This window comes from Takifugu flavidus, chromosome 7 (assembly GCF_003711565.1).
Source record: "Takifugu flavidus isolate HTHZ2018 chromosome 7, ASM371156v2, whole genome shotgun sequence".
In the NCBI taxonomy this organism is placed as follows: Eukaryota; Metazoa; Chordata; class Actinopteri; order Tetraodontiformes; family Tetraodontidae; genus Takifugu; species Takifugu flavidus.
Window position 1 is genome coordinate 12981601 of NC_079526.1, and position 25872 is coordinate 13007472.

At 44.5% G+C, this 25872-nt stretch overlaps 4 protein-coding genes and 1 long non-coding RNA gene across 5 annotated transcripts; 3 read left to right on the top strand and 2 right to left on the bottom strand.

The window, feature by feature from the left end:
* Positions 1-297: 297 nt before the first annotated feature.
* On the top strand, positions 298-4518 carry ttc4 (tetratricopeptide repeat domain 4). The gene is made up of 10 exons (XM_057037991.1): positions 298-583; positions 725-842; positions 920-1081; positions 1164-1241; positions 1353-1477; positions 1569-1655; positions 1742-1950; positions 2112-2193; positions 2368-2450; positions 4056-4518. The coding sequence occupies exons 1-10, from the start codon at positions 473-475 to the stop codon at positions 4153-4155; spliced, it is 1155 nt and encodes a 384-aa protein (XP_056893971.1). The 5' UTR covers positions 298-472; the 3' UTR covers positions 4156-4518.
* A 2554-nt stretch (positions 4519-7072) lies between these two features.
* On the bottom strand, positions 7073-8535 carry LOC130528514 (cornifelin). Its single transcript, XM_057037993.1, has 4 exons — positions 8474-8535; positions 7996-8092; positions 7730-7917; positions 7073-7658 (listed from the first exon to the last, which is right to left on the bottom strand). The coding sequence occupies exons 2-4, from the start codon at positions 8060-8062 to the stop codon at positions 7527-7529; spliced, it is 387 nt and encodes a 128-aa protein (XP_056893973.1). The 5' UTR covers positions 8063-8092; positions 8474-8535; the 3' UTR covers positions 7073-7526.
* Positions 8536-8917: 382 nt separating this feature from the next.
* LOC130528515 (uncharacterized) lies at positions 8918-12610 on the top strand. The gene is made up of 3 exons (XR_008951314.1): positions 8918-9040; positions 11621-11960; positions 12473-12610. It is a non-coding gene; the product is annotated as an uncharacterized LOC130528515 (long non-coding RNA).
* ttc22 (tetratricopeptide repeat domain 22) lies at positions 9823-15136 on the bottom strand. The gene is made up of 11 exons (XM_057037988.1): positions 14997-15136; positions 13630-13673; positions 12805-12890; positions 12454-12730; positions 11639-11939; positions 11457-11512; positions 11273-11388; positions 11050-11168; positions 10733-10894; positions 10457-10609; positions 9823-10382 (listed from the first exon to the last, which is right to left on the bottom strand). The coding sequence occupies exons 4-11, from the start codon at positions 12714-12716 to the stop codon at positions 9843-9845; spliced, it is 1710 nt and encodes a 569-aa protein (XP_056893968.1). The 5' UTR covers positions 12717-12730; positions 12805-12890; positions 13630-13673; positions 14997-15136; the 3' UTR covers positions 9823-9842.
* A 191-nt stretch (positions 15137-15327) lies between these two features.
* Positions 15328-25030, top strand: lurap1 (leucine rich adaptor protein 1). The gene is made up of 2 exons (XM_057037992.1): positions 15328-15600; positions 20778-25030. The coding sequence occupies exons 1-2, from the start codon at positions 15388-15390 to the stop codon at positions 21585-21587; spliced, it is 1023 nt and encodes a 340-aa protein (XP_056893972.1). The 5' UTR covers positions 15328-15387; the 3' UTR covers positions 21588-25030.
* Positions 25031-25872: the final 842 nt, after the last annotated feature.

A 25872-nucleotide genomic window follows, 5' to 3' on the forward strand; every position in this document is an offset into this window, starting at 1 on the left:
GGCTGTCTTGGTTCTTCATCCTCAAACTATTATTTATTACTTTTTGATCACCATAAACTTAATAATATATTTAATTTTTTCCATTGCAATTAAAAACAATTGAACATTTTCATGTCCTAACTACACCATATTGTAAAAAATTGCTCTATTAAGTACTTTGATAATTCTAGTACTTTTTATAGATACCAATTACATTTATTAAAATGTCATTAACTATAATGGACGGATTTAAAGAAGTGATCATCCAAAGGGAGGCTACAACTACCAACTCACGGTTGCAGTGGTGGAACTATTGTTGTGTTTCCACACGGACTTTTGTTCGCGTTGCACCGCCTAATGCACGCGTGTACAGCGGAGCAATCAAACTTGCAATATAGGTTAAAAATTGAGTTTATGATTTGATACGGTCACGATTTTGACACACTGAATAGAGTTCTTGGAACTTTAAAAAATATATATATTATTTACCCAAATGGCGTCCACGGGGTTGCAACATGATAGCGACGATGACATGGACGAGTTCATGGAAAAATTTAAAACGATTAAATACAAGAATGCATTTAACGAAGACAACTGGGAAGAGGTGAGAAATGATCGGTTATTGTTGTGGATCAGAGCATTACTGGCGCACATAGTAGGTTTTAGCGTCAGTGTTTCTAACCATAAACACGTAGCTAACTGGTTTTCGCCATATCCGTGATAAAATGATATTTTCATGCCACAGGAGTTTGATAGAGTACCAATGTTCATGAAAAAAGCCCCAGATGAGATTGATCCTGAAAAATACCCCGAATTAGCGTGTCTACAGGCGATTGTCCACGATGACGACAGACCTCCAGAAGGTAGGAGACCTGGAGCACAGAACAATGTCATCAGGAAAGCAGTTTTTGGGATAATTATTCTAATAATTACTCCACAGTGCAAGCAAAAAGTTTGAAAGATGAGGGAAATGCGTTTTTCAAAGAGAAGAACTACGAGAAAGCTGTCTTGGCGTACAGTGGGGCATTAAAGAAGAAATGTGAGGACGATGACCTGAACACTGTTCTCTACACCAACCGGGCTGCAGCACATTTCCACCTGGGTAATTTTTACTTTTTTAACTTTGCATGTATGTTCTGACACCAGATGTGTTCATACACTTTTATCTGGTTTCTGTGGCACAGGTAACATGCGCTCTGCACTGAATGATGCTGCAGCTGCAAAGAAAATCAAACCAAACCATCTTAAAGCCTTAGTCAGAGGTGTGTATTGGAAGAAAAAAAATACACCATGTGCGTGTTTTCCACTGGCAATTTGCTACCCAAAAGAGATAAAACAATTCTGTGTGTGTGTGTGTGTGTGTGATTATGCAGGTGCTCAGTGTTGCATAGCGCTGCGTATCTATGCAGAGGCCATCCAGTGGTGTGATGAGGGACTCAAAGCCCATCCTGCTGACAACAAGTTGCTAGAGCTGAGAACAGCAGCAGATAAACACAGAGTATAAATTCTATTAAACAGCTGGGGGGTTGTCTAAATTTTGGAGGTTGGTAGTTCCAAACAAATGTAACCACCTCATTTTTGTACCCAAGAGAGCTGCAGAGAGAGATGCCAGGAAGGCCAAACTCAAGGAGAAGAAGCTGCACAATGAGGAAGAAGCACTTAAAACCGCTATAAAGGTGAGGTTCACATTTCCGATTTTATACTTCCATAATTGAACAGTTGAACCTATCCAACAACTGACTTTTTTTCTGTGAATATTCAGGATCGAGGCATTAAGCTCCTTGAACCTGTGAAACCACAGCGCGGGTTGGATAGTGAAGACGAAGGTTCATCTACAGCGTTGAGCTCCAGCACAGTGACGGGTGCTCAGGTTTTCCTGGATGAGCAGGGCTCCCTGCACTGGCCGGTTCTCTTCCTCTATCCTGAACATCAGCAGACTGACTTCATCTCTGCTTTCTGTGAGAACACCTGGTAAAACACTTGTTCACTTGGTTTTCCTGCTCAATGTAGACAACATAAATGCAGTTAGCATTTGTTGCTAACCTTTGCTGTAAAAATGAATCAATCTTTAGACTGTACTTTTTAATGAACAGGTCGCAGTCATCTTTGTTTCTTTTTCTTGCTCGTTTCAGTTTCAGGGATCACTTAACGTTGATGTTTGAAGAACTTCCGCCCTGGGATGCGGACCGAAAATATCTTCCACAAAATTTGCAGGTTTGTATCCGCACTGAAAGCCCGAATGTTTTATTTATTTGAAAATGTTATTCACAGTTATTTATTTTTCGCAATCCTGAAGTTCAAAAATAGAATAGATTGTTATATTATTATCAGAAACATTAGTTTCACTTCTGTTCTAATTCATCAAATCTCCCTTGTCTCGCTTTGTAGCTGTACTTTGAAGATGAAATGACAGAGAATTTATATGAAGTCAACCCAGAGATTTCCCTGTTGGAAGTGTTGCAGCATAAAAGGTACATCCTGTTTCTTTTTCTGTAGCTTTGACCTCTTTCACGGTGGCAGCACACTGTGTTTGTGGTTCTGCTTAAACATTTTAATCGCTGTGACCATCACTTTTGTCCCTGCACTGCAAGCAAACGGGCAAAAGTTTGTCTACCACTTTCCCTGTCAGCAGAGTTGGGCAAAGAGATCTAGACCATCTTAGAGATCCTGGCATATTCTATGTCCTCAGTAAGCCCAACTTTAGTTCCGTTTCAGGCGTAAAACTCTGAAGGATATTTAGACAATATCAGAATGCATGCATTGCGTTGAGGTGTCTCCCCTTTGTCTGCTGGATCACATGGTGATGAGTCACTGGGTCTCCTGGAATGGTGTGAATGTTTGTTTTGCTGTTGGAAGGAGTGGAGGACTGCATTGTATGTAGGTGATAGGAATTGCCTCAGGCCACCACCTCGGTTTAAATTGGAAAAACCATCTTTAAACAGAGGTGGTGGCCATTCACACCATTCCAGGAGACCCAGTGACTCATCACCATGTGATCCTGCAGACAAATGGGAGACACCTCAACAGAAACTAGGTGAACGACCCGACCAACGACCCTGCTAACGACTCTCAGGTGACCACCCAGATCATTAGCATGCAGATGGTCCACAGGGGCTATATATTTTCAAGCTCTCTCCCCAGCGATTTCAGAACTGAAGAAGCCTTCTGGATAGAAGGCGAAACATCTTCAAGAGAAGAAACCCAGTCCAGTTGACAGAGAAAACTACCTTGGGGTCTCCTGCTTTTGTGTTCCTCAGCTCCCTTCTTGATTGGCTACATTCCATTCCTTGTCACAATTCACAAATTCCTGACTTGGGAGTCATCAGCTTTGACCACACACACAAAGACTGAACATTAACGATGGTTGGCCCTGATTATCGGGACAAATTTGCTCCTGACACGCCTGAGAACGCAGGATAATCTTAGACGACATAAGATAATCGGGCATTTCCCGTCCTTGGCCGGGAAGGGGGAAAATTGGACAAAAACAGCCAATTTCCATGTGTAAACCTGTGCCAGTAGACTAGAGGTGGAGCAGCCTGGTGCACAACACACTTGCACCACACCCCTTAATCATCAGTGACTGATGGAGGGGGTGTTCCTGCTTTGACAGACAAGCTGACCTCCAGGGACAAAATCTCAGCTGATATCTGTCAATATGTCTCCCTGATCTTCTATTTTAACCATTTCACCCACCGTTGATTACTAATGTGGCCATGCCAAGCCTGTTTTCTGGTTCTAAAGGCTGATAGTGATTTTTATGGTCATGTCAAATGATGACTCTTTTCCCTCTGAGCCCATTTGTGGCTCCTTTTTGCTCTGATTATTGCAGACATTTTCATTAAATTACCTGGCTGCTGCTGACTGTCTCTCTTCCTGTTAAGGAAACAAAGGGGGGAAGTGCTGTTCGAATTTCACCAAATTTTTCTTCTTCTGTGCTCCTATAGCTCATTTTTTTTAATCTACAGTCCAGTTCTTTCGAGGCATGTACAAGAGGACACTTTAGAATTATAAGTCTTTGTTATGATTTGTGTTTTAACTTTTTTTTGGTCTGATTTCCCATCTTATGTTTACAGGCTCTTTGTGAAGGAAGGCACTCCCAGTTTCATCGTGCTGGTGAAGGGTTCCACCTTCTCTAAGCAGTTTTTAACTGGGAAGAAGATACACAGGCCTTGAGAAGATCAGACTTCAAATCTAAATGATTATGAAATTCAATCATCTAAGAAGCGTAACGGGAAAAAATAGTCCGGGACCGAAATGACAAAGTAAGATATATGTGTCTGGTTTGGTCCGACACAGGTGGCTGTTTTTAATCTGTTTTTATCACCATGGTAACTACCAGAGATTATCAGATTGTAGAAAGGTTCACGTTGAAATCGACCATTGACGATGATTTTACACTTGTATTTCCCTCTTAAAAGCTTCAGACATGCAAATAAAACAAACCAGCTCTACATCTGTACTACATCACACCTAAAGACTGGCTGTAAATAAATGGTGCAAAAAAAAAAAAAAAAGGATTTTCCAGTTAAACATCAATGCATTCAACTGTTTTTTTCTTTCTTTGATCATAAAAATGCACCATTAAACACTAAAACAGGGCTGAACCTAAATACCACAAACCGTATCAATTTAAAAACAATAAAATCAAACAGGTAAACACAGACCAAACCAATAACAATCAGAAATGAGTCAACAAGGCTCTGTGGTAACCTTTAACTCTGCTGAGAGTTTACATCACAACACATCATAATCATGGATGTTTCTCATCTTACAGGGACAATTCGAAAAACTGCATATAAAATCAGGCACTTAAATAAGTTTAGGATATTTGTCAATAAGCAGGAGAAAATTATTGACTAATCTGTCTCATATTGGTCACAAGAATGGGAATTTAATCATTTAATGTGGGTTCTTGATATTTAGGTCCATGTATCACCTGAATATTGCTTCTCACATTTACCAACACAGTTTTTACTCAGAATTACTTGAATAATAATAGTGAAAGAGGGGTTAACAGGTTTATTACTTTATATCCAACATTTTGTGGAATAAAAAAAGCTGAGCAATGATTATATATGAAATAGTTTATCTTTTGTATCAGGCAGTTTCTGATCATTCACGAGCAGTCAAATCTTTTTCTTTATTTTTTGACACAGCATCCGTAGTGGTCCGGTAAAGATAAATCTGCATCTGCTCTCATAATTGAGTTAGAGGTTAAATTGGTGGAATGTCAGAGTCGTTTTGTGTGAAAGAAAACAAGCGGCGCTCACGTTTCCTCCGGCGAGGCCGACGGGAGGCTCAGCGTGGGGCCACCAGCACCCCTGTGTGTAGCGGGTATGTGTGTATCACTGGATTAGGCTGCGCGGCTGAAGCTGGCTGCACACTGACGATGTTGATGACGGTGGGTTTATTCCTCCTGTAGTTTAGCTCCCGGAGCATTTGGCACCAGGAGCACCACACGCAGAAACAGGAGGCGGCGACGTCTTTGCAGAGTGACCCCTGACAAAAGTGAGACGGTGCATTTTAATCCTCACCCAGAGTTTTGGAAATTGCTCCGCTCGCGTCACACCTTGATCTTATATCTGTTTCTAATGGAAGCCCTGAGAGCCAAGGCGGCAGGAGGAGCGCCAAACAGCGGAATCCCGAAGGCTGCAATCAGGCTGAAGCTGCAAAGGTCACATAACGGGAGGCAGGTGTTCTCCCCGGACCTGGATGAGACCGTGCACGCCAGGCAGGGGCAGCACCAGAAGCCGTAGCAGCCTGCAGAACCACACAGACACGCTAGAGTGGTGCACGCGCTGGATAAGACCAGTCGGCGTCATTGATCCTTACATGTGCTGGCATCTTCAAAGCAGTCGCACACGCTGGTGTGCCAGTCTGTCCACGGTTCTGGAGCCATTGGCAGATGCTCAATTCTCATTCTGTCCGCACAGACAAGCACTTCTAATCTAAATCTTCATGTATCGGGGACTCTAGAGCCTTGACTGATCTGCAGCAAGTTCAAAGGAGAGACCAAATGGCAGCAGGCTAGTTGTCAGTTCTCTATACGCTAAAGTCAGTCTCAATAGAGGTTAACTACAGAATATGTACCCCCCCCACCCACTGTGGAATATTCTCCTGTATCGCTCTGACCGGGTGTCAGATGAAACATTCATCATTTAAAGGTCTTACCTGACAGAGCTGAAGAGCCTCCTCAGATCCTGAACCCTGAACTGAAGCTGTGACTAAAAGGTTACACTCTGGATCAGCTGTGACGTCACGTGTGCGTGCGCACGTGTGTGTGTGTCTGTCAGGTCAAAGGATGTAACATAAACAATGCTGTACAGCTGCACTTTATGACACGTGTGTAGTTATTTTAAGGAATGTCTTCACACTCACTTAAAATTCTAATGTTTCCTGTGTTGCATCTTACACTGCTGGTCATCGCAAACACCCAGCGCTTCCATCACAGCGAGCCCGGCGTAATAAAGCTGCTGCGACTTATTAAAACACTCTCGATAGCAGATCTCCATCAAGAAGATCTGTCCTGAAGCGATGAGAAGGAGTAAAGTCCACATCATCACGTCAGTCAAATGAGCAGGGTTTGGTCTGTCCTGCCCTGTTTTTGATAGCTGATGACAAGCCCGTCGACACAAACCTGCTCGTTCAGAACATCCCCTGACAGTCCCAGAGGAGTGACAGGACGTCCCAGACATGCTGGAAGAATTCTGCTCTCTCTCGTTTCCGTTTGTGAGGCAGTGATGAATCTCAGCTGAGAAGGCCCCTTATGAGCTGTCACATGCGTGGTGTTTTTTGTGTCCTTTCTGATCTGGTAAATCATGTCTTGGTACCACGATGTGTTCTGAGGAAGGACTCTTCCATTACAATGATGCTGATCCTGGGCAGCATTAAAACATTCCCAAGTGATTCTCAGTTTTCCATTTTTTATTCTTGTCAAACCCTGAACAAAGTCCTTTTGTGGGGAATAATACAGAATATTGGAGGCTTGATACATTCTGCTGGTGTTTTCATGCAAAGTTTGCTCACTATTTTTACATTTAAGGAGACAGACAGAAAAAAACAAGTTATTTCTTCTCATGATGTCCAATGATGGTTTGACATAGAATCAGTTTATTTAGTTGACCTCAGTCGTAGTTTCATGACTGAATTCTGTGAATATACTTGATGAACACTTTTGCATAGTTATTACACAAAACTGGTGGATAAAACAGAATAATCTACAATAAATCACTTTTATAATCACTTTGATAGATTTTTTTATTGGAAAAGGTGAGAAAGATTATATCCTTGGACCTCTACCACCAAATCAAAAGAAAATAAAAAGCATTCTGGTCATTTAGGAATGGAGCCATCCACATGATTTAGTTTTACAGCACTGATGTTGGATTTAATTTTATGTTCATGCTGCACAATTGCCAGTAGAGGAACCAAACGTTCAAAATGTGCCACGCAGTTTAAAATCAACCCAGTGCTCTGATTAGGTCCCTCTTAACCGCAGTTCCTACAAAGTGGTTTTAGTGGTCTAAAGGAGGGTTTCCTGGAGGCTACTTGGCTGGGGTCGGCTGCATGTTGACCACAGTGGGGTTCTTCTTGCGGTATTTCAGCTCACGATGCATCTGACACCAGGAGCACCACACGCAGAAGCAGGAAGTCATGATGTCCCTGCAGTAAGAACCCTGCAGAAAACATTTTAGCACATTAAGTTTTATTCCAAGTCAATCTGGCATCGGTCCGGCACGTCCTTTACCTTGATGCCGTATTTGTGCCGGATTCCGACCCTCAAGGACAGGAGAGCAGGAGGAATGAACAGTGGCACCCCACAGGAAGACAGGATGGCGGGGCTGAACATGTCACACAATGGGAGACAGTGGTTCTCTCCAACCATCCCTGACACCGTGCAGGCGAGGCAGGGGCAGCACCAGAACCCGTAGCAGCCTGAAAAACAAGCAGCCTTTAGCAAACTCTCCACAGGGAAGGAGAAAATATGTTCATTTAGTTGGGACAAATCCTTACAAGAACTGCAGTTATCACAGCATGAAAAGAGGCCGCTGCTCCATTCAGTCACTGCGTGCACTGCCATTGTTTCCTACACTACAGAGACCAAAAACACCTACGAAATGGGCAGAAATGAAGATTTTTAACTTTACATAGCAACTCTGTACGGCATAATTTCATCTGGTCTGTATTTTTATATTTATATTTCTCATCATAACAGGGTCAATTCAGAAACAATCAGCTTGTTTTTGGGGAGAAAAAAGCTGAGTCAATTTTCTGGAAACATCTGCATTTAGGCACAAGCACAACTCACGATGAAATCTTGCAATGATAAGCAGATCCACTCAGCAGTCCTATATTGTCATTAAAATTCATAATTATAACCTTGCGTGGTAAATTACTCATAATCTATATGATTTATTTGATTAAGGTCGGTTTAAATTGTAAAATAAAGCAAGCAAAACTGTCTCTTTTAACAGCGAGCCTGTAACCTTACCTGATTAAGCCTAGTTACCTCGAAGGTAGTGACAGAAGTATGACTGGCGAGAGGAGTGGTACAGTATGCTGAACAAAATCTGAAACAATGCAGTCGAACCTGAAGTCAGAGGTGTTGGGTCCACTAGTGCTTTAAAAACAAACGCAGGCATGGAAATCAAGTGTTTATTTATGAACATTTCTCCACTCCTCACATTTTCTTCCACACTTTATTACGGTTGGAAAGCAATTTCTTTTCCGTTGTTGTTGAAAAATGCATTGAAGTCTGCAGATTGAACGGGTGTATTTCTGCAGTATTCTGCTTATTGACCCACCCTAAAAGCACCTGAGGCGCTCACGCCTGCCCACGGAAAAGAAAGCTGACTCATTTAAAGAACCCAAAAAAATGAAATAGGTTTTATAAAGTGCACCATATAACAGGGAGGATCACAAAGGCTTATAAATTGTTAAATTGTTCCAGGACAGTAATCTAACCCCTCCCCCTCCTGCTGCAGCTGTTCTGCATTTATTATAATTCTCTGCTGCTCTGATGCTTAATGAGAAGCCAAAGACACAACTTCTGCTAAAGGTAGGCAACAAACCTGTAGTCTTCCTTAATATTGGCATGCTTTGTACCAACCAGACCTATTTTGGGTATATAAAGTTTCTGCCTGACTTCACACACCGGTTTGAGTGCAAACACGGTGCTGTGTTTCACCTCTGTCACAGAAGCTTAGAGAAGGTGTGGTGTTGAGCCTCATCCATTTCCTTGAGCGTCCGACATCCCCGACCACAGCTACATACGCGCTGCATCATCACAAGTATGATCAAAATATGCACAACAGATGTGTTTCAATTAATTTATTTAGCGTTTTACAAGAAACGCGTAATTTGCCTCAAAAACAAACATTGTTTTGGCCTTTTAAAATCCTGATTTCGTATTAAATATTTATACTATTTCAGGAGTTATTTCAATCAATGAAACCTGGATTTACAACTAAATGGTGTATGACTCCACCTAGTGGTTACTAGTGGAAGAGCATTAAAATGTCTCGATTACGGACAGGTCGGTAGGCACACATCCATCCCTCCCTCCCTCCCTCCATCCATCCATCCATCCATCCATCCATCCATCCATCAGAAACTAACCATTTATTGGATCTTGTGTGTTTGTGGTCCGTGTGAAGGAGCTGTATAAAGCACCAGAATAAAAGAGAGGAGAGAGAAAGGCATAGAACCGACCACAGCACCTCTGTGTCCTCACACCAGAACAAATATAACAAAGTATAGAATACTTGTCAGCCTTTGACAAGCATCTTTGTCCTTGACTTTTTGTTAGTTTGTGAAATGCTTCTATATTAGGCCTCTGGATCGTTTTAGTCACTTTTATTTCATGCATAGGAGAAAGACCTTCCTAGTGCAGCTTTCTTCTTCACCAGCTGTTTAGGCACCAGAGTTTCCAGTAACCGTCTCACCAGACTCAGCCTTCCTGTCTGGATCAGAGCTCTGGATAACTCCGTGACCTCGGATGTGTGAGTCCTGTAAAGACGCCTCAGCTCTGCCTTCACAGAGTCCTCTGGGTACATCTCCTCGGCCTTCTGCAGCCACAGTTCCAGTTGCGTGATGGTGAGGTTGGGGTCGGGGCCTCCCTGTATGAACAGAGCCACCAGAGCCTGCAGGAGGCAGCGCAGGGCTGTGGTGTCCCTGCTTCCTGGTCTCTCCAACTCCATGGCCTTCTTAAAGCAGTCGGCAGCGTTTTGCTCCTCACCCTTCAACAGGAGGCAGCGTCCTCTGAGCATGTGGAGATCCGGCAGGCTCTCACCCAGCTCCAGCTGTAGAGCGTGAGACAGACTGACCAGTGCACTGTTGACCGCAGCCTCGTCCACCAAAAGGCTTTCCTGGAGAGCATCTACGCCCATGTAGTAGAACACCTGAGGGAGAGCCACAAACGCTGAACTTCCTGATGCTGGTGGACATGCTGCTCACTACAAATCTGCATCTTTACCTGGGCCAGTTCCAGATGGGTCCGAAGACACGGACGCACTGTTAGGACTTTGTCCAAGTCCTGCCTGGCCGCAGTGAGCCTCTGTCGGTCGGGGAGCCCACCTTGGGAATATTTTGCCTCTTCCAACTCCCTGACATAGATCATCATGTTGATCTACAAGAAAAACTGTTAAGCTTCTCGCACCCTTATCAAAACCTTTTCATCACTCCTGAGCCTGATTTGATTTGTCCATTCGCTCCGTTTTGCCTTGTGACTGTGTATTTTGGGCTGCAGTACCTTGGCTCGGGTGCAGTACGCCTGCCAGTTGAACTCTGGATCTGGGAGCACGTTGAGGCCCATGTTGCAGATCCCAGTGGCCATCTCATGTTTCCCCAACAGAAAGAAGATCTTTGCCAGAAGGTTCAGGGTGAACGCATCGCCGCTGGCCAAGTTTATGGCCTGAGCACACGGACGGTTTCGCTGTTAGTTATCGTCAAAACACACCACGGCATTCTCCTGAAGCTAAGAGCATCTCAGACTCCACCCAGCAGTTACCACATTCTGGAGGTAAAATAGTTCAGTTATGTTGCATCTGAACACGAGGGTAAACATACTGTTCCAAAACAGGACAGAGGATCAGAGGCTGAGAAACCACAGTCGTGCACAGACATGGGAACGGTGTCGAACTCGTCCTTTCTCTCCAGCATGACGCCAACGTAACACCAGGCAAGAGCTGAGGGAACAGAATCCAAAGCTTAAGTTGATTCCTCCTGGTCTGTAAATATTCTCCAAAGGCACAAGAGGGAAGCTACACGCAGATTCTCAGGATGGTTTCACCTTTGTTTCGTGTTTTCTCAGACTTGAGTGTTTCTTTGAGAAGTTTCAGGCCCTTGTTGTAGTGAGAGAGTCTGGAATATTCAGAGTCCTCTTTGGTCTTTACAATGTCATCCAGTCTACAGCAAGCGAACACGTTAATACAAGGCAATATTCCACAGAGCTCACCCTCGGTTCTAGATTTTACCTTATATAGATGGTTGCCATTTTAAAATACCAGCTTCTTTTTTCTTCTGTTGGTATCTGAAAAACATCTGATTTGTCAACAATGTGTATAGTCATCTGCATGCTGAGTTTTGGTTTGATGTGCTCTCTAAATTAACATATATTTGCATTGTGTTGTTCCGCTAGGATGTGATCTTGCCTCACCAGCTGACCCCCATAGTGCAGGGCTCTGTTGTAGTGGCTGAGAGCCGCCGTCAGCCTCTCTCTTAGGACGTCCTCGCTGCCCAGCTCCACGTCATGGGGGTAGACATAAGCCTGCTCGGCCAAACATCGAGCAGCCAGGAGCCTGGTCTCCTCCTGAGAGGCCCCCCCACCATCTAAGCCCATTAGGTGTGAGACTTTCTCCACACACTCAGCCGTGTCCAGCTCTCTCCCCATCTTGTCGTACACGCATCCCAGGTTGGCCCAGGCGTTGAGGTTACCGGGGTCTTCTTTACAAATGCCTCTGAAAGTCAAACAAACTCAGGTTAGCTTCAATAGGACTGATTTTGCATTTCTGTCGTAGCCTCCTGGTTCATGTGGATCACTATCAGGTGTTTGCTGGTTCATGCGTTTCACTTTCAGATGTTTTTTTTTTTTTTTTTTTGTGGCACACCTGGATGAGTAGTTGCATCGCGGTGTTTCACCACAGTCTGTCAAGGGTTAACGAAATGAAAAGATACAATCGCAGTTGCGCTAGGACAACATTTCGAGTCCATCGTGTGTATTTGTTAAGCCAAACGAGCCCTTTCAGTGCAAACATGCTGACACCAATCATTTTTAAATCTGTGAATACGTTGCCATGATTTCGGTTGATGATTTACTCCACTCAGTTAAAGGTTATATTAAGCCTCTTTATCCTGTGTAGCTGTTTAGCGTGTCATGTTCATCAGCAGCGGTGTATGAGGGTGACTCCATCTTTCTGAATCTTCTGCATCTGAAACCGCCTTTTATTTGAAACAAAAGCCTTTTGACCTCACCTGAATATTTCCTCCGCAGTGTCCAGCCGTTCCATGTGAAAGGCCAACAGGCCGAGCAGATTGCGGACAGCGTACTGCAGATATCCCACCTCAGCTTCCAGCTCGCCCCGCAGGCTCTCCTGCTTCAGGTAGGTGTCCCTGAGTCTCAGCCTCGCCGGCCCAGCGGGGTCACAGTTGAGGTTGAGGTCCAGGTGAAAGTGTCCGGGGATGTAATCCATGTCCTCCATCAAAAACTCGATATCCTCCGCGGTGTCTGCCTCCATCTTCTTCTCAGCTGCTGTTAAAACGGAGAGATGAAGCTCTGACGATTTCAGCTTCTCTTAATCTTTTTGAGCTTTCATAATAAAATACCTGCTGCTGCCTGGCCTTGTGTGCTGTGACTGAACACATCCACCCACTCCTGTCATCTGGATGCCGACAGGTCCAACAGGTTATTCCTGGGAGTGTTGAAGGTGGCGTAAACTGGAGGGACACCGATTTCCGGCCCCACACTTTTTCAAGCCAAGTGAAATTTTTGCCTTTTCCACGAGTCAAAAGTCTTTTGCCTTTTGGCCCAAAAAGTCATTTGAATCATTTGTGAATCTGTTAGTTTGTTTCTTATCCCATCGAAATATCAGTTGACGCCTCTTAAAGTTCATTCTGACAAAATATTACATTCATTATAATTATACAGTATTTAGAAGTTCAAGCTTGAGAATAGTGATTTAGAATTTTGCAGCTCACTACACACTACACCTCCACCACTCTGCATGTTGCCATAGCAGCACAAGAATGTAAACCATTGAGACCAAGAATGACAAAGGAAACAAAACATTCTCACTATTTGTACAATAATGAAAGAATTTCGACCATTTTAATGATGCCTGAGGCCGATATAAAGAAAAATGTTTGTTTGTAGAACGAAAGACTGTACTTATCACATACCATAATAGATATGATCAGATTCCTCTCTGAAAGTATGTGTAAGGCCATCGATGTGTGATCATGACAATATGTTCCAAAATGCAAAACTGGGTGCAGAGAAACAATTTAAAGGGGAGTGCATTCATTTCTGCATGTTGGAGAAAATCATCTTAACGTAAGACAAAATGTTGCGACGTCGATTAAAGCTTTGATTTTAACGCTAGTGGATGACAAACCACAGACTGCAGCCGTGTTTAGCTGCTGCACACCGACCTGGGAAGATGATCGATGAATTATTCAGGAACGTCGGAGGTTTCCTGAAAAGAGGAAGAGATGAGTTTGGTTAAAGGGAAAAAGGTCAGGTGAAAACACACACACAGTGGGTATTTTAGGCTGCTTGGTCCCAAACAGCCACACACAGATCTGAGGAGATAGCTCGGGCCTCCGCACCACATCAGCAGGCGGGTTTGCTGAACCATCAGAGAACCTGCAGGTTTTATGCAACCTCCCTGCCGCTTTATTGTAGCTCTTCGTGGGCTGCCTTTTTGCATTTGTGCAACGTGGGAGTACAGAAATCTAAAACATTTGCTGTTGCCATGGTGGCCCTCACAGATGGTAGGCTGGCTGCTCGGCAACAATGCAGAAACTTTGATTTGTCTCTGTGCACCAAGTACGCAGATGAATGCAGAATTTACTGTAGATATTTACAGCCCAGCGAGTAGGCGACAAAAACAAAGGTATTATGGAGAAGATGGTGACCCCCTTAATCCCCGTAACCTTAGAAATACTGCTCTTAAAGCTGGATTAGAATGTGTCCCTCGTGCTGATAAAGGTGCTTTTGCTTTCAACGTAACCCCTTGTTAACCTAATTTATTGTTTTTGCTGGAGTGTTGCATATTTTTAAAAGAAACAGGGATGAGGGGTGATTCGCTGACAGGGACTATAGAGGATCAAACAAAGCCCCTAAACTCTCTTTGAAAGGTGGTTTATCAGCTGTTTTTAACCTTTTTTAAAGCACACGAGGTTTGGATGATGCTGTAATCTCCTTCTCAGATGAAACAATAGATCCCATGTTAAGAACCACCATGCTAATCCTGAATCCTGATTTCAATATTAATTAATCTCTGTTTTTAATGCAGACTTCACATGTTTAGGTTTAATTTGTGCCTTCAGTGAATCTGAATAGTTTATTTCAAGATGCCTCATCATAGGTACACCTAAGCTCAAAGCACAACTGCACCAGTTGATGGGACTGGTGACATTTTCCAAGTATCCAAGCGCCAGAGTGGAATTGTTTGTCCACCCTCACAACAAAATTTAGTGACTTGGGGCATTTTTGAGGGTTAGAAATCACTCTCATAAAGAACACCTAAAAAGTTACATTTTTTTAAAGCTAAAAAGCTTTTGAAAGATATTCTAGATAAAACTATAGATATAGAATTTTTCACTGGGATTTTAGGAGAAAATTTCCCTTCAACTTCTGGTTATTTATTGTAACTATCAATAATCTCCACTAACAAATTCAACTGATGGATTATTAAAGGCCACTAATTCAACATATTTTAAAGCAGACTCATCGCAGCTTTTATTTTGGCAGGCGGCGCCACTTCCTTTCCTATGCTTTACTTTGAAGGTCTTACCGGAAGCGGAAGTTTCCGCGGTGACAGCTTGACAGTCTGAGGGCTCGTCGCTCTCTGCGGCTGCTGGTTGCTCTCATCATGCAGGTGGAATCTGCGCAGTGAGGCTCGGTTTTAAAGATCTCCAGCGGCTCACAGCAGCTGACTCCGAGGTGGACACAACCAGCAAACCCCAGGAAATAAAATTTGATTTGATTTTCCCTTCACTGACAAAAAGCGACTTTGGGAGAGGGATTGCTGTCAGCAACGCTGTGGCGGAATTTGCGTTGATGTTGTCCGACTGTTTATCTCCGCTGGCGCAGTCACTCTCAGCTGGAGGCGCATATGCCAAAGCCCCAGTCCTGTAGGAGGGAACAGTCTCCAGAGACCTGGGCGAACGTTTGTCTTCAGCGCCATGGATGAAGGCACAGTCAGCGAGAGCGTCCCAGATTTGAAAGATATAGAGGTGAAAATTGGCCGGAAGACCCCCGAGGGTTTGCTCCGATGGATGCGGGAAGAGGCGTCCTCTTACCGGGGAGACGCCAAGTTGAGCACCGCGCAGGACGGCAGTAAAGAGCCGGGGGTGATGAGTTTGGACGAGAAGATCAGGAAACTGAAGGTGGAGATGGTAAGTGTGTACGTGCGTGCGTGCGTGTGCCCTGTTGTCCAGGATGGAATTCAGTGAAAGGCTCCACAGTATTGACTAATCAAATAAATGACAAGCTGGTGTCGAGGATAAATAAAGGATAAAATGTCATGTTTAGTTTCCGAATGTGATTAAAACCATATTTGAGCTACGGATAAATCTTAGATTTCTATCTTAACAGCAACAAACTTTTTGCCCTGTTGATTTATTCAAAGCCCAGGTTTCACTTTCTCTGCTGCATTATTAGTCTAAATATTATAATAAATCATTGAAAACTGACACACTTTTTACTTCTTTTGCATGCAAAACAGAAATGCTTTTATTCATTAATTCATATACACGTGGAAACAGCAGAATTTAAAAACAAGCAAGTTCTTATTGTCACACATGTCCTTATATGTCAAATATCATTTGTAAATAAATGAGTGTGATTCATTTAGCGTGAGGAATGGAAGATAAAGGCATGATGATCTTATTGGGGGCTCGTGTGCCAGTTATTAGAGTGGGTGATGACAAGGTCCCAGGCAACTTCCTGGAGCCTTGTCGTCATTGCGAAGTTGCCAGGCAACCAGTAGTGACTGTGGAACAGTCAGTCTTCTTGTGCAAATTTTGGCAGGAATAAGTATATTTTTACACTCCAGTTCAGAATCACAAATCTACTTTTTGTCAAATGCTTTTGCAGCCAGTCGCCACACAGAGACTGCGTATGTGTACTTTATGCTAACAGCAATGCTGACTATGTTCCCGCTGGCCTTTTATCAGGGTTTTTGTATGAATGTGTTTTTAGTTTGACTTGATTTGAATGAGTAGAGTCTCTTTGTGGTCACTGATTCATGGCTCTCTGCCATGCCAACGGCTGTTCTTTCATGGAGATTTCTCATCTTATTTCCCAATGGCAGCTCTCAGTGTTCAGCCCCTCTGTCCCGTTCACCTGGACGTCGCTGCCGCCAGAGATCTGTAGCCATAGTAACACGCCAATGAGCACAGGTTCTGTCTGCAGTGAAGTCGTTCCTGAACGAATACAGCTGAATCATTTGATGTAGGAAGCTTAATTATCGGGCTGTAACAGCACACCTGCCTGGCTGTCAAGACGCTGATGTCAGCACGTGCTTGAAGTGTGAGTTTGGAATTCTCTCTAACGAGTGGAATTTTTTAAAATGTAGTTATTTTACTGTCAGTTAATGAGGATGTGGGTTTTTGCAGCCTGAAGGGGGCTTGATTAAGAACCACTCGCTCACTGGGTGGAAGTGACATTCAGTCTGTGTGTGAATGTTATGAGATTAGTCCATTTTTTACCTGTTCCCAACACATGCACGGTGTTTTTCCGTATTTTTTCCTGAAGTGAGGGAATTTTGCTCCTGCTTCTTCATCGCTCTGTCTCTGTCCCCGTGCAGATGAAGGACAGTGCAAAGTCAGCCATGTGCTGCGGATATGAGCTGCAGGGACTCACAATCAGAATCAGTCTCCTTTTTCTGTCTGCTGGTTGCTGGTTTCCTCCTCTGAGGCATTCATTTGGGCTTAATGTCAAATTATATCATTGGTCAGTCACCCGACCACCTCCTCCTGTCCGCAACAATTTTTAAACCTGTCGCTCATAAAAAGTATGGGAGCATGATACTAATGTCTTTATTTCATTAATAATGCACAGTGGAAATCTGTTTGCCCCTGGATTATCTTCAGGTCCTCTCGGCTAGTTCGGAACAAGCAGACTTGTTAGCGTACATGCTAGCTGGTGTGGTGATGGAGTTAATATTAACAGATACACGGAAATTGGCAGCAGCTGAGTATTGACAGTGTTTTATTTCCCAGTTTTCGTGTATTGAACATTATTAAACTGACACGGACGCTTATATTTCTGGAATTGGATCAACAGGATTCCGCCGCCTCTCAGAAATGTGTTTGATGTCTTCCTCGTGTCGGCGCCTTTTCCTAACAGGGAGTGACAGAGACAAAAGCAATAGCCGGTGGAGCGTTCTTAGAGCCACAGTGCAAGCACTATTTCTCTTTAATAATAAAACTCTGAAGCAGAGAGGATGAAAAGACTCGGGGATGATATTTTAGAGAGGTGATAATCGACAGATGGAACAGTTGGCGGTTTACGGAGACCTTCTGCTGGCTCCGCTGCAAGGTCGCCATATGTCTGCACCAGGCCTGAGCTACAGCAGAAAGAAAGGACACGACAAAGAGAAGGAGACACTGTGCAGACGCAGAAGTGTGTTTATTTTGCTGGTGCCGGAGAGAACGGGTTTGTGTGTGTGTGTGTCATCTGCTGGTGGTGAATCAGCACTCTGCTCGGTAGCTGCGCAGCACTGGGAGGCCTCCTCACGCCGCGTGGCAGAGCCTGCGTCACACGTCACGTTTCGGCTGTCATGCTGTTTGCGGTGCCATAACGTACTCCCAAAGTAGAGATTATTCCGGGCCTCCTTGCTGCTTAATTTTCCAGTCCGACAAGACTTGGAAGACGGCTCTACAAAAACATCTAAAGATGGATGAGGCAAGACAGACGGTCAGCCAAGAGGGGCTTCAAACGTATTATTATTAATACAGATTAAACAATTGCCAAAACTACGAAAATAAAACCTCACGTATTAGTCAATGTAAAAAATATGTTGAATTTCTGCTCATAAAAGCCAGACCAGAACCTCTAAAAAGCCTGCTCCGGTTCAGGTAGCGGAAACCTGGGTCGTTCCATTTTATTACTGATGTGGGGGGAGATAAATATCCACACAGGTTTTACTTGCTGCTGGAGTTACCGGCAGATTTTTCGACTGTTAAACTGAAACTTAAGTGCAGAATGGTAACAAAGAGTTCCCCCCCATGCATTTCTACACACAAATTCAAACACCCGTGATTATAAAAGGCAGGAAAATGGGTTTGCAGGAATCCTATGGATCAAACAGACCGTGTTTGGCCCCATGCCTGGGTAACTAAAATCGGTTTGGCTGTAAATCGGTGGCATAAAATGACAAAAGATGATTAATGGTGTTTCAGCTCGAGGCTGTTCCCTCCCGGATGTTCGCCTCATGCCAACTGCTGCCACAGGAAACATTCGCCGTGCATTTTTAGAGGAATTAAGGGACGAGTTTCTTTCCCTTTTGGTGTTACCTTATGGTAGTGGGACGCGTACGTCACAACAGATTTTGCGAGTGTGAGAGAACATTGAGTTTGGCGCCAGAAGCGACAGACGTGGAGCTACTTTTACTGCCACCCGCATCAGGCATTCTGTCCAGAAAACCTCAGACCTCAACCCAAAACCCCACCCGTAAGGTCTGACTGAGCCCCAGCCACACACACACACACACCACACACACACACACACACACACACACACAGAGAGTTTTGTTTTTGTATCTTTCTGAGACATAATGTATTCCCCAGCCCCAAAACCCAGTTTTAACTGTTAAAACCAAGTCTGAGCCCTCCAGCAGCCCTTTATTGGTGTGAGGACCAGCCAAAATAATTCCAAATCCTCCTCACTATGTAGCATAAAGGACTCGTAGGCACAGGAAAGTTGCAGTAGCATCCTGAGCTCCTATTTGGGATTGTCAGGTTTTATTTGATGCATTGCAGAGTAGAGCTGAGCTCATCTGGATTGGGTTAAAACACTAACAATGTTCAGATAAACGTGTCCAGATGGAATTTGTTCTGACACATTTATCCGTGGACGATGACACACGTCTGAAATTTCCACACATCAGACACTCTGCTGTTGGGAAACAAAAGTAGCTTGCAAAAGCATGAATATCCCAGTAATTTAATTGGCTTGTTTTTCACTTCAAGATGATGTTTTGGATGAGAGTGCTGATGGTTTAGTTTGGAAGGAGCCTCTGGGAAACGAATGCTTCCATAAATCACAGAAATTCCCAAAGGGAAACTTAACTTCCTTTCGACAAATGAAAGAAAGAGAAATAAAACGGGAGAAATAACAGGATCTTACGTAAGAAATGTTTTTGCAAACCTTTGGGGGGTAACACGCTCGTGTAAATCAAACGTATGTGGTTTTTACCACAGAAAGTCTGATCGGCACACCAAGAGAACAAAGTGGGTCCTTTTAGCCTAAAGCCCCCAATCTTGGATGTCCTGAACTGTGACTCCAGTAAAAAGACGCCACCTCTGATACATGAGAGGTCAGAACTTATTTTCTGAAGACCACCTTGTGTACAGATGGAAGAAACGGAGATTAACAGCGTGGTTGACTGGGAGAATCAATAGCTTCCCTTTACTACCTGATTGATTAACGTAAAGGTCATAAAGACCCAGGCTGTGCAAAACAGAGAGACGGACATCATTAAGGTGAGAGGGGAAGAGTCTGACGCAATACTCGCATACCTCTGCAGGAACACGTGGGAAAACAGATAAAGTTCGAAGCAGAGAGGCTCAAAAACTACATTTTCAAGCAGACGTCATCTGCAATCTTGGAATATCGGTGTAGATATGGTCGATATTGGCTTGTGTAGTCTGCAGAGGGATTTTCCCTGACTACAGCCTTTTCTTTGCAGTTATCAGTCAGTTTTCTCCACCTTTCACCCACAGACACATCAGGAGATGCTGATTCTGGGCCCTGGCTGTCACTGTGTGCTGTTTAAAACATGATATTATGGTGAATCATCTTCGGGAACGGTTACTGTACATTTTCCAGTTTTAATCTCCGCCTCTGCTGCAGTTAACGAGCAGCTAAATGCACCACACACACAGCTCATTGCTCTCAGGCCTCTTTTTGTTTTATTTAATTCCATCTCCACATTTCTCCCCTCTACACATTCCATATTTGTTTCCACAGTGGTTACTGCACACACTCAGCCCAGCAGCTTGTCTTGGATTTTACTTCCAATTATGGTGAACTGCTAAGGTTTAATACCGTTATAATGGTGTTTGTGCTTCCCTGTGGAGCCAGGGCTTAAAATAAATGTCTACAGACTCCAAGTCCCATTCTTCAGTTTGTCTGTTTCACTTTGACAACATTTTTATCACGATATCGAAATGAGCGAAGCGAGTAATTTAATGTAATCACAATTTTACAGGCATATACTTGTAAACAGCCACGACTTATAAATAGGTATAACTGTGTGAGAGCTAAAGTTTTACGATAAAAGTTTCTTTTAATGTGCACTGACTAAAGAAACCTGCTAAATCTCAGCTTGATGCTGTTTTGCCTGCAGGCTCATTTGCGCTCGGTGGACGTGAAGATCTTGCAGCAGCTGCTGGCGGTCCACGAAGGCATCGAGGCGGTGAAGTGGCTGATGGAAGAGCGCAGCACGCTGACGAGCCGCTGCAGCAGCCTGACCAGCAGTCAGTACAGCCTGGGCGACACCTCCTGGAGGGGCTCCTGGAGCAGCCTGCAAGACCCCAATGACAGGCTGGACAACATCTCCATCGGGAGCTACCTGGACACCCTGGCAGATGACATGGACGAGTACTGTCCATCCAGCTCAGAGTCGGTCATCACGGCCGGTAGTCGAATGGGGGGAGTCCTCGGGACCGCCGGGCCGAGGTCTGGAAGTCAGGCTGGAATAAGTGAAACTGGGGGCGGGGCTAAAAATGGTACAGAGGTGAAAGGAGGGCTGGAGACTGGCACCACCTGCGTTAATCCCGTGAATGTGACGACAGGGACTGGGTCAGGGGTATCAGAGATCCCTCTCAGCTCTCCACAGAAAAAGCCTGAAGCCCCCAAGCCTGACACTTGCACCAAGGCTGCGGAGGCAGGTAAAGGAAGTCCTGTTTCCAAGGGCAACGCACAGACTCAGGTCGTGAAGTCTAACGGCGTCCTGGAGAAAGCAACCAAGCAGACAGGCGGCCCAACCTGTCCAGGCCTCAAGGACAAACTCGGGACCACCCAAAGCCCCAAACTGCAACCGTACACCAATGGAAAGATCGACATGGATACCTGTAAGATGAACGGTAAAATGCGCCTGGAGTACGATGCCCACTGGCGGTGGGTGCAGTCCCAAGAGGATGTGACGTTTTTGTGAGGACAGCTACAGAGGCCCAGAACACTGAAACAGAAGAAGAAGAAGATCTTTTGGTCAAACGCACATACGGACTCAACACTGGGGCTGTCAAACAGATGATGACTGACCGCCGTGACTTTCTATGAAACACTGATGTCAGTTTTTAGGTGGACGCACCTGAAACCTTCTGCAACAACTAAAACCCCCCCTGTCAGAGTTTGTCTCAGGGTCATGCCGTGCATTCCCTGCTTTCCCCGTACTTTCCGTTCCCTTTCAAAAGCACACTCCGATGCCATGCCAGAGAGCCGGAAAGTGATTTCCGTATGCTTGATTTCGAAATCTAATTATTTAATAATAAGTCTCCCTCATCCAAAGCAGCTGATCATGTTAAAATCTCAAAAATGAGCACTGATTCAGCCCTACAACTAAAACCATGTTTCCACTAAGTGCAGTCCAGTCCAGTTGATTCCAGTCCAGCCATCTCTCAGTATTTCCTGTAGACCAACTGCGCCCCTCTTCTGGAACCCCAGAAGAATCCAAGGATAGTTGTTTTGGAAGCCTTCATTTAACAGTGAGAACCCAAATAAATGAAAAACTGGAACAAACTGAGCTGTCTGCTCTGTGGAAACACCTTTAAACTCAAAACAACAGACCCTTTGTAACCCAAAGTTGACCAAAGTTCCCCATCAAATCATAAATGAGTGTTAAGTTCTGCACGGTATATAATCAATATACAATATAATATACTATATAATGCTAATCAGAAAGAGAAATCTAAGTATTAAACACTATCCAATGGAGTCCTTGTGTGTGTGTTAATGTCCCCAAATAAAAAGTCTTTAAAAACGCAGGCTGTTGCACTGAGGATGGCGGGGGAGAGGCTCTGGCTTCTGTAGGCGAAAATTGCAGTTTTTTTAAAAAAAGTCCTTGTTTTTCTAAGCAGATGTTGTGCCTAATGGATGTAAACCTTAACTACACGTGTCTGTATTCTCCCTCCTGCCATGATTGCACTGTTGCCATTAATCTGAGTTTATGGGCTATGTTTTTATTCATCCTGCCTCCTCTTTAGAGCCTGTGTGCCCTGTTAGCTGGTGAATGTGGTGTGTGTCTGGGTGGATGTTGCATGTCCTCTGCAGAACTTTATTGGTGTAATGGTGAGAAACAGGCAGCAGAGCTCATCCAATCAGAGGAGAAATGCAGTTTTTTTGTGTAGAGAAGATCTGTGTGTGTTTATGTGCGCGTGCTTGGGATAGGAATAGTCGTCCCAAATTTTTGAGAGCATTTTCTGCGTGGTTCCATCTGGTATTGCTGGTACATTCCTGCTGTGACAGTGAAATCCACCACAAGAGCGTAGCTCGTGTTTACTCTCTAACATAACGTGCCCTGAAGAGTCATCTGTAGCGGTCAGAAGTTTTCTCTCCAGGATTAAAAGTAAATCATGTGGTGTATCAATGTTGTTGTTTGAATCATAGAGGTAAATTTCCAATAGTGGGCTCAACACTGAAATCTGAGCCCGCTGCACGATGCAACGACTAAAATTGAGTCTGTCTCTCTTTTATTGCTGATGTTTGAGGTCCAACATGGCCACCGCGCCTGTGCATGGGCGAGATTGTGCAGAGACAGATCGAAATGGCTCTGCCAGAAAACAAAGCTATACCAAGTTGTTAAAGTTTTTAATTAAAATACTCCAATCTGATTGGATGTTGCCGATATAGGGAACAGCATAATGTTAACAGGGAGAGGAGAAATCTGCAGCATTAGCAGCTAATAGCTAAATTATATAATTAATTCTTCCGGCCCCAGTCTGGCAACTCAGAACGACCCTAAATTTACTTGCTGTCAAAAGCTGTGATGAAACATCTTTACATGCAGGACAGGTGCTAAATACAAGTTGTGTGTTTGAGCCCTTTCACTGGATCCAGCATCTCAGTCCAGTCTGGGAGACGCGATGGTGAAACTGGTCCATGAATCTCTCCCTCTAAATGTCAATGACTACAGCCGCAGCACTGCTGCAGAATGCTACTATATATAGTCACATTCTAACTGTCCTCATCATTGTAATAATATATAATCCAGCCACGTTACAGACATGAAGTCATTTCCAACTTACCTGTTTAGCATGTGTTTCGGCTGTCAGGAGACTGTCTGCTCTGCCTCTTTGTGGTTTCCCTCCTCATATTAGCCTGTTCCCTATGTGGGAAAATACTTTTTTGTGCAGGGACCCAACCTGTAAAACCCATTACGTCCAGCTATATGGAGGTATGGTTCATAAGGAGAGTAAACCGCTTACTGACCACGGCGTTGGCTGTTGCTGCGGTGGAAACGCTTGTGGCCTGATTATTTAATACAGCCGTATTAATGGCTGCGTGCCAGGATGAGAACGGGAGTCTGACCAACGCTCAAAGGCTCATCTCATAATCTGATGGTGTCCTCCTGGGCCTGGAGGTGCCAGGCCACCCCCAGCTATTCTGGGCTCAAGACAACAAGCCCCGTTAAGTCGATGAGTGGACGGCCGCACAGTTGCCATGACGATAAAACGGGCAGGCTTCAGCTCTCCTGGCCACTCAGCTGTGGTTGATTCTGTGCCAGCTGTTGCAGTCATGACGCGTTTAGCGAAATGTCAAGAAACAAGAATGTTGAATAACTCGTCAATGTTTCGGCGTACAGTTACAGATTCTATTGTCGGCCCTCCTACCGACCCATTCCTGATGTAATTATGGGTTGACAACCATGAGACAATGGAACACTTGGACATAAAAAGCACCACAGGCTGCAGTTCCTGTGTGTTCGTGTGTTCTAACCAACCGGTTTATTGACATTTACACAAGACCAAATAACCACCAAAGCAATCACATCTCTGTCCTTTCAGAGACAGATTTCCGTGGCAGCGACGCTCCTCTCACACTGTCCACATCAGTACACACGCTCAGCCGTCCCCACCAGCCTTTTTCCTTTCTCAGAAGCTAAAAGACAGATTGTCCCGTCTCCCCAGAGGCAGAATGGGGGGATAAACAGTGAGCTCGGCAGCATCGCTTGCAGCTAAACACAATCTTCCTGCTGTTTGCCTCCTCCCTCCTCTGCACAAACACAACACACACAAGCACAGCTCATCTCATGTGCACGTCTCCTGATGGACAGATCCTCAGAGAGCCATTAAACGTTTCCTCTCCTTGAATTTTATTTATGATTCATCCCTCTGCTTCCTGGTACAAGTTGACTTAACTCTCCCACAATGAACCAGGTCCAGAAGGAAAAAGAACTCCCAGAGGACGAGAACGTAAATGGCACCGAGCACGACCGAAGTCCTCGCTTGAGTGAGGGGGAATGCTTTTATTTCTCCAGTACGACGCATTTTATTACTTTGTGCAGCAAAAAGTGTAAATGTTGAACAAATACTCATAAAATGATAAGACTGTGTGTAACGTGTGTGAGCTCAGTGGATGATTAAACCTATTTTAAATGTCGCTCCTGTGTTTTTATTAGCACAGCAGATCTTGCTGGAGCTGCTCTCCGTCCCCCGGCTCTTCCATCTTTACTGATAACCTCCGTTTGCCGATCAATACTCGGGGCCCCGTCCTCCTGCAGAGAACGTCCATTAGCGCATTAGCTCGGAGCATCGGGATGTTTCCTGTTGGAGGAAGCCTCGCCGCCCCTCCGTGAGTGGAAGGAGACGGGAAGTTCAATAAACCAAAGGATGAATATTTATACTTTAAAGGCTTCCCACTATTTATTATGCTGGTGATGGAAGATGGAGCCTGGGAAAAATGTTTCTGGTCTGGGATCAGCAGTCCCTGTGATTGAGTCATTAATGTGTAATAACAATAATCTGGGCCTGTAACGGGGAGACGCTGCTGGTGTCTGAAGCTTCTGAAGCTCCCAACAGACCCCAGGGTGATTGGGCCCTGCTTTGAAAGACAAAAAAATAGCAAATACTTTCAAATGGGAGCAATTTGGAAGTTCACCAATCTGGAAGTGTTGCGTAATCTGAACCCAGTTTGTGATCCCACTCCAGGAGCAGGTAAATGTCCCACTCCAGGTTGGTTAATGGGACTAGATGGAGCCTCCCATTGATTGGCTGGGTCGAGGTTTATATTACTGATAATATTTAACGGGTGTGTTAACGGGACTGATGAATGTTATGATTTGCACAGGACGATGGAGTCCAAACACTCTGGAATGCCGGTGCTGCCCCGGAGAGAAAGCGGAGCCCGAGCCATCGATTTGTGTCCGTGCTCAGCTCTGCTAATCGAAGCAGGCCGACGGTTTGTGGCCGGCGTTGGCGCCTGTGTCGGCGCTGTACGTGTCA

Bases quoted from the DNA above. Each gene is read 5' to 3' on its own strand.
- lurap1 (XM_057037992.1), top strand. From the start codon at position 15,388: ATGGATGAAGGCACAGTCAGCGAGAGCGTCCCAGATTTGAAAGATATA. The intron at 15,601-20,777 runs GTAAGTGTGTAC...TTTTGCCTGCAG, and splicing joins GGAAACTGAAGGTGGAGATG to GCTCATTTGCGCTCGGTGGA.
- ttc4 (XM_057037991.1), top strand. From the start codon at position 473: ATGGCGTCCACGGGGTTGCAACATGATAGCGACGATGACATGGACGAG. The intron at 2,194-2,367 runs GTTTGTATCCGC...CTCGCTTTGTAG, and splicing joins ATCTTCCACAAAATTTGCAG to CTGTACTTTGAAGATGAAAT. The intron at 2,451-4,055 runs GTACATCCTGTT...TTATGTTTACAG, and splicing joins GAAGTGTTGCAGCATAAAAG to GCTCTTTGTGAAGGAAGGCA.
- LOC130528514 (XM_057037993.1), bottom strand. From the start codon at position 8,062: ATGGCAGTGCACGCAGTGACTGAATGGAGCAGCGGCCTCTTTTCATGC. The intron at 7,918-7,995 runs GTAAGGATTTGT...CTTGTTTTTCAG, and splicing joins CTGTGATAACTGCAGTTCTT to GCTGCTACGGGTTCTGGTGC. The intron at 7,659-7,729 runs GTAAAGGACGTG...TGTTTTCTGCAG, and splicing joins GGCACAAATACGGCATCAAG to GGTTCTTACTGCAGGGACAT.
- ttc22 (XM_057037988.1), bottom strand. From the start codon at position 12,716: ATGGAGGCAGACACCGCGGAGGATATCGAGTTTTTGATGGAGGACATG. The intron at 11,169-11,272 runs GTGAAACCATCC...CTGTTCCCTCAG, and splicing joins TGAGAAAACACGAAACAAAG to CTCTTGCCTGGTGTTACGTT. The intron at 10,610-10,732 runs GTACTGCAGCCC...TTTTTCTTGTAG, and splicing joins CGTACTGCACCCGAGCCAAG to ATCAACATGATGATCTATGT.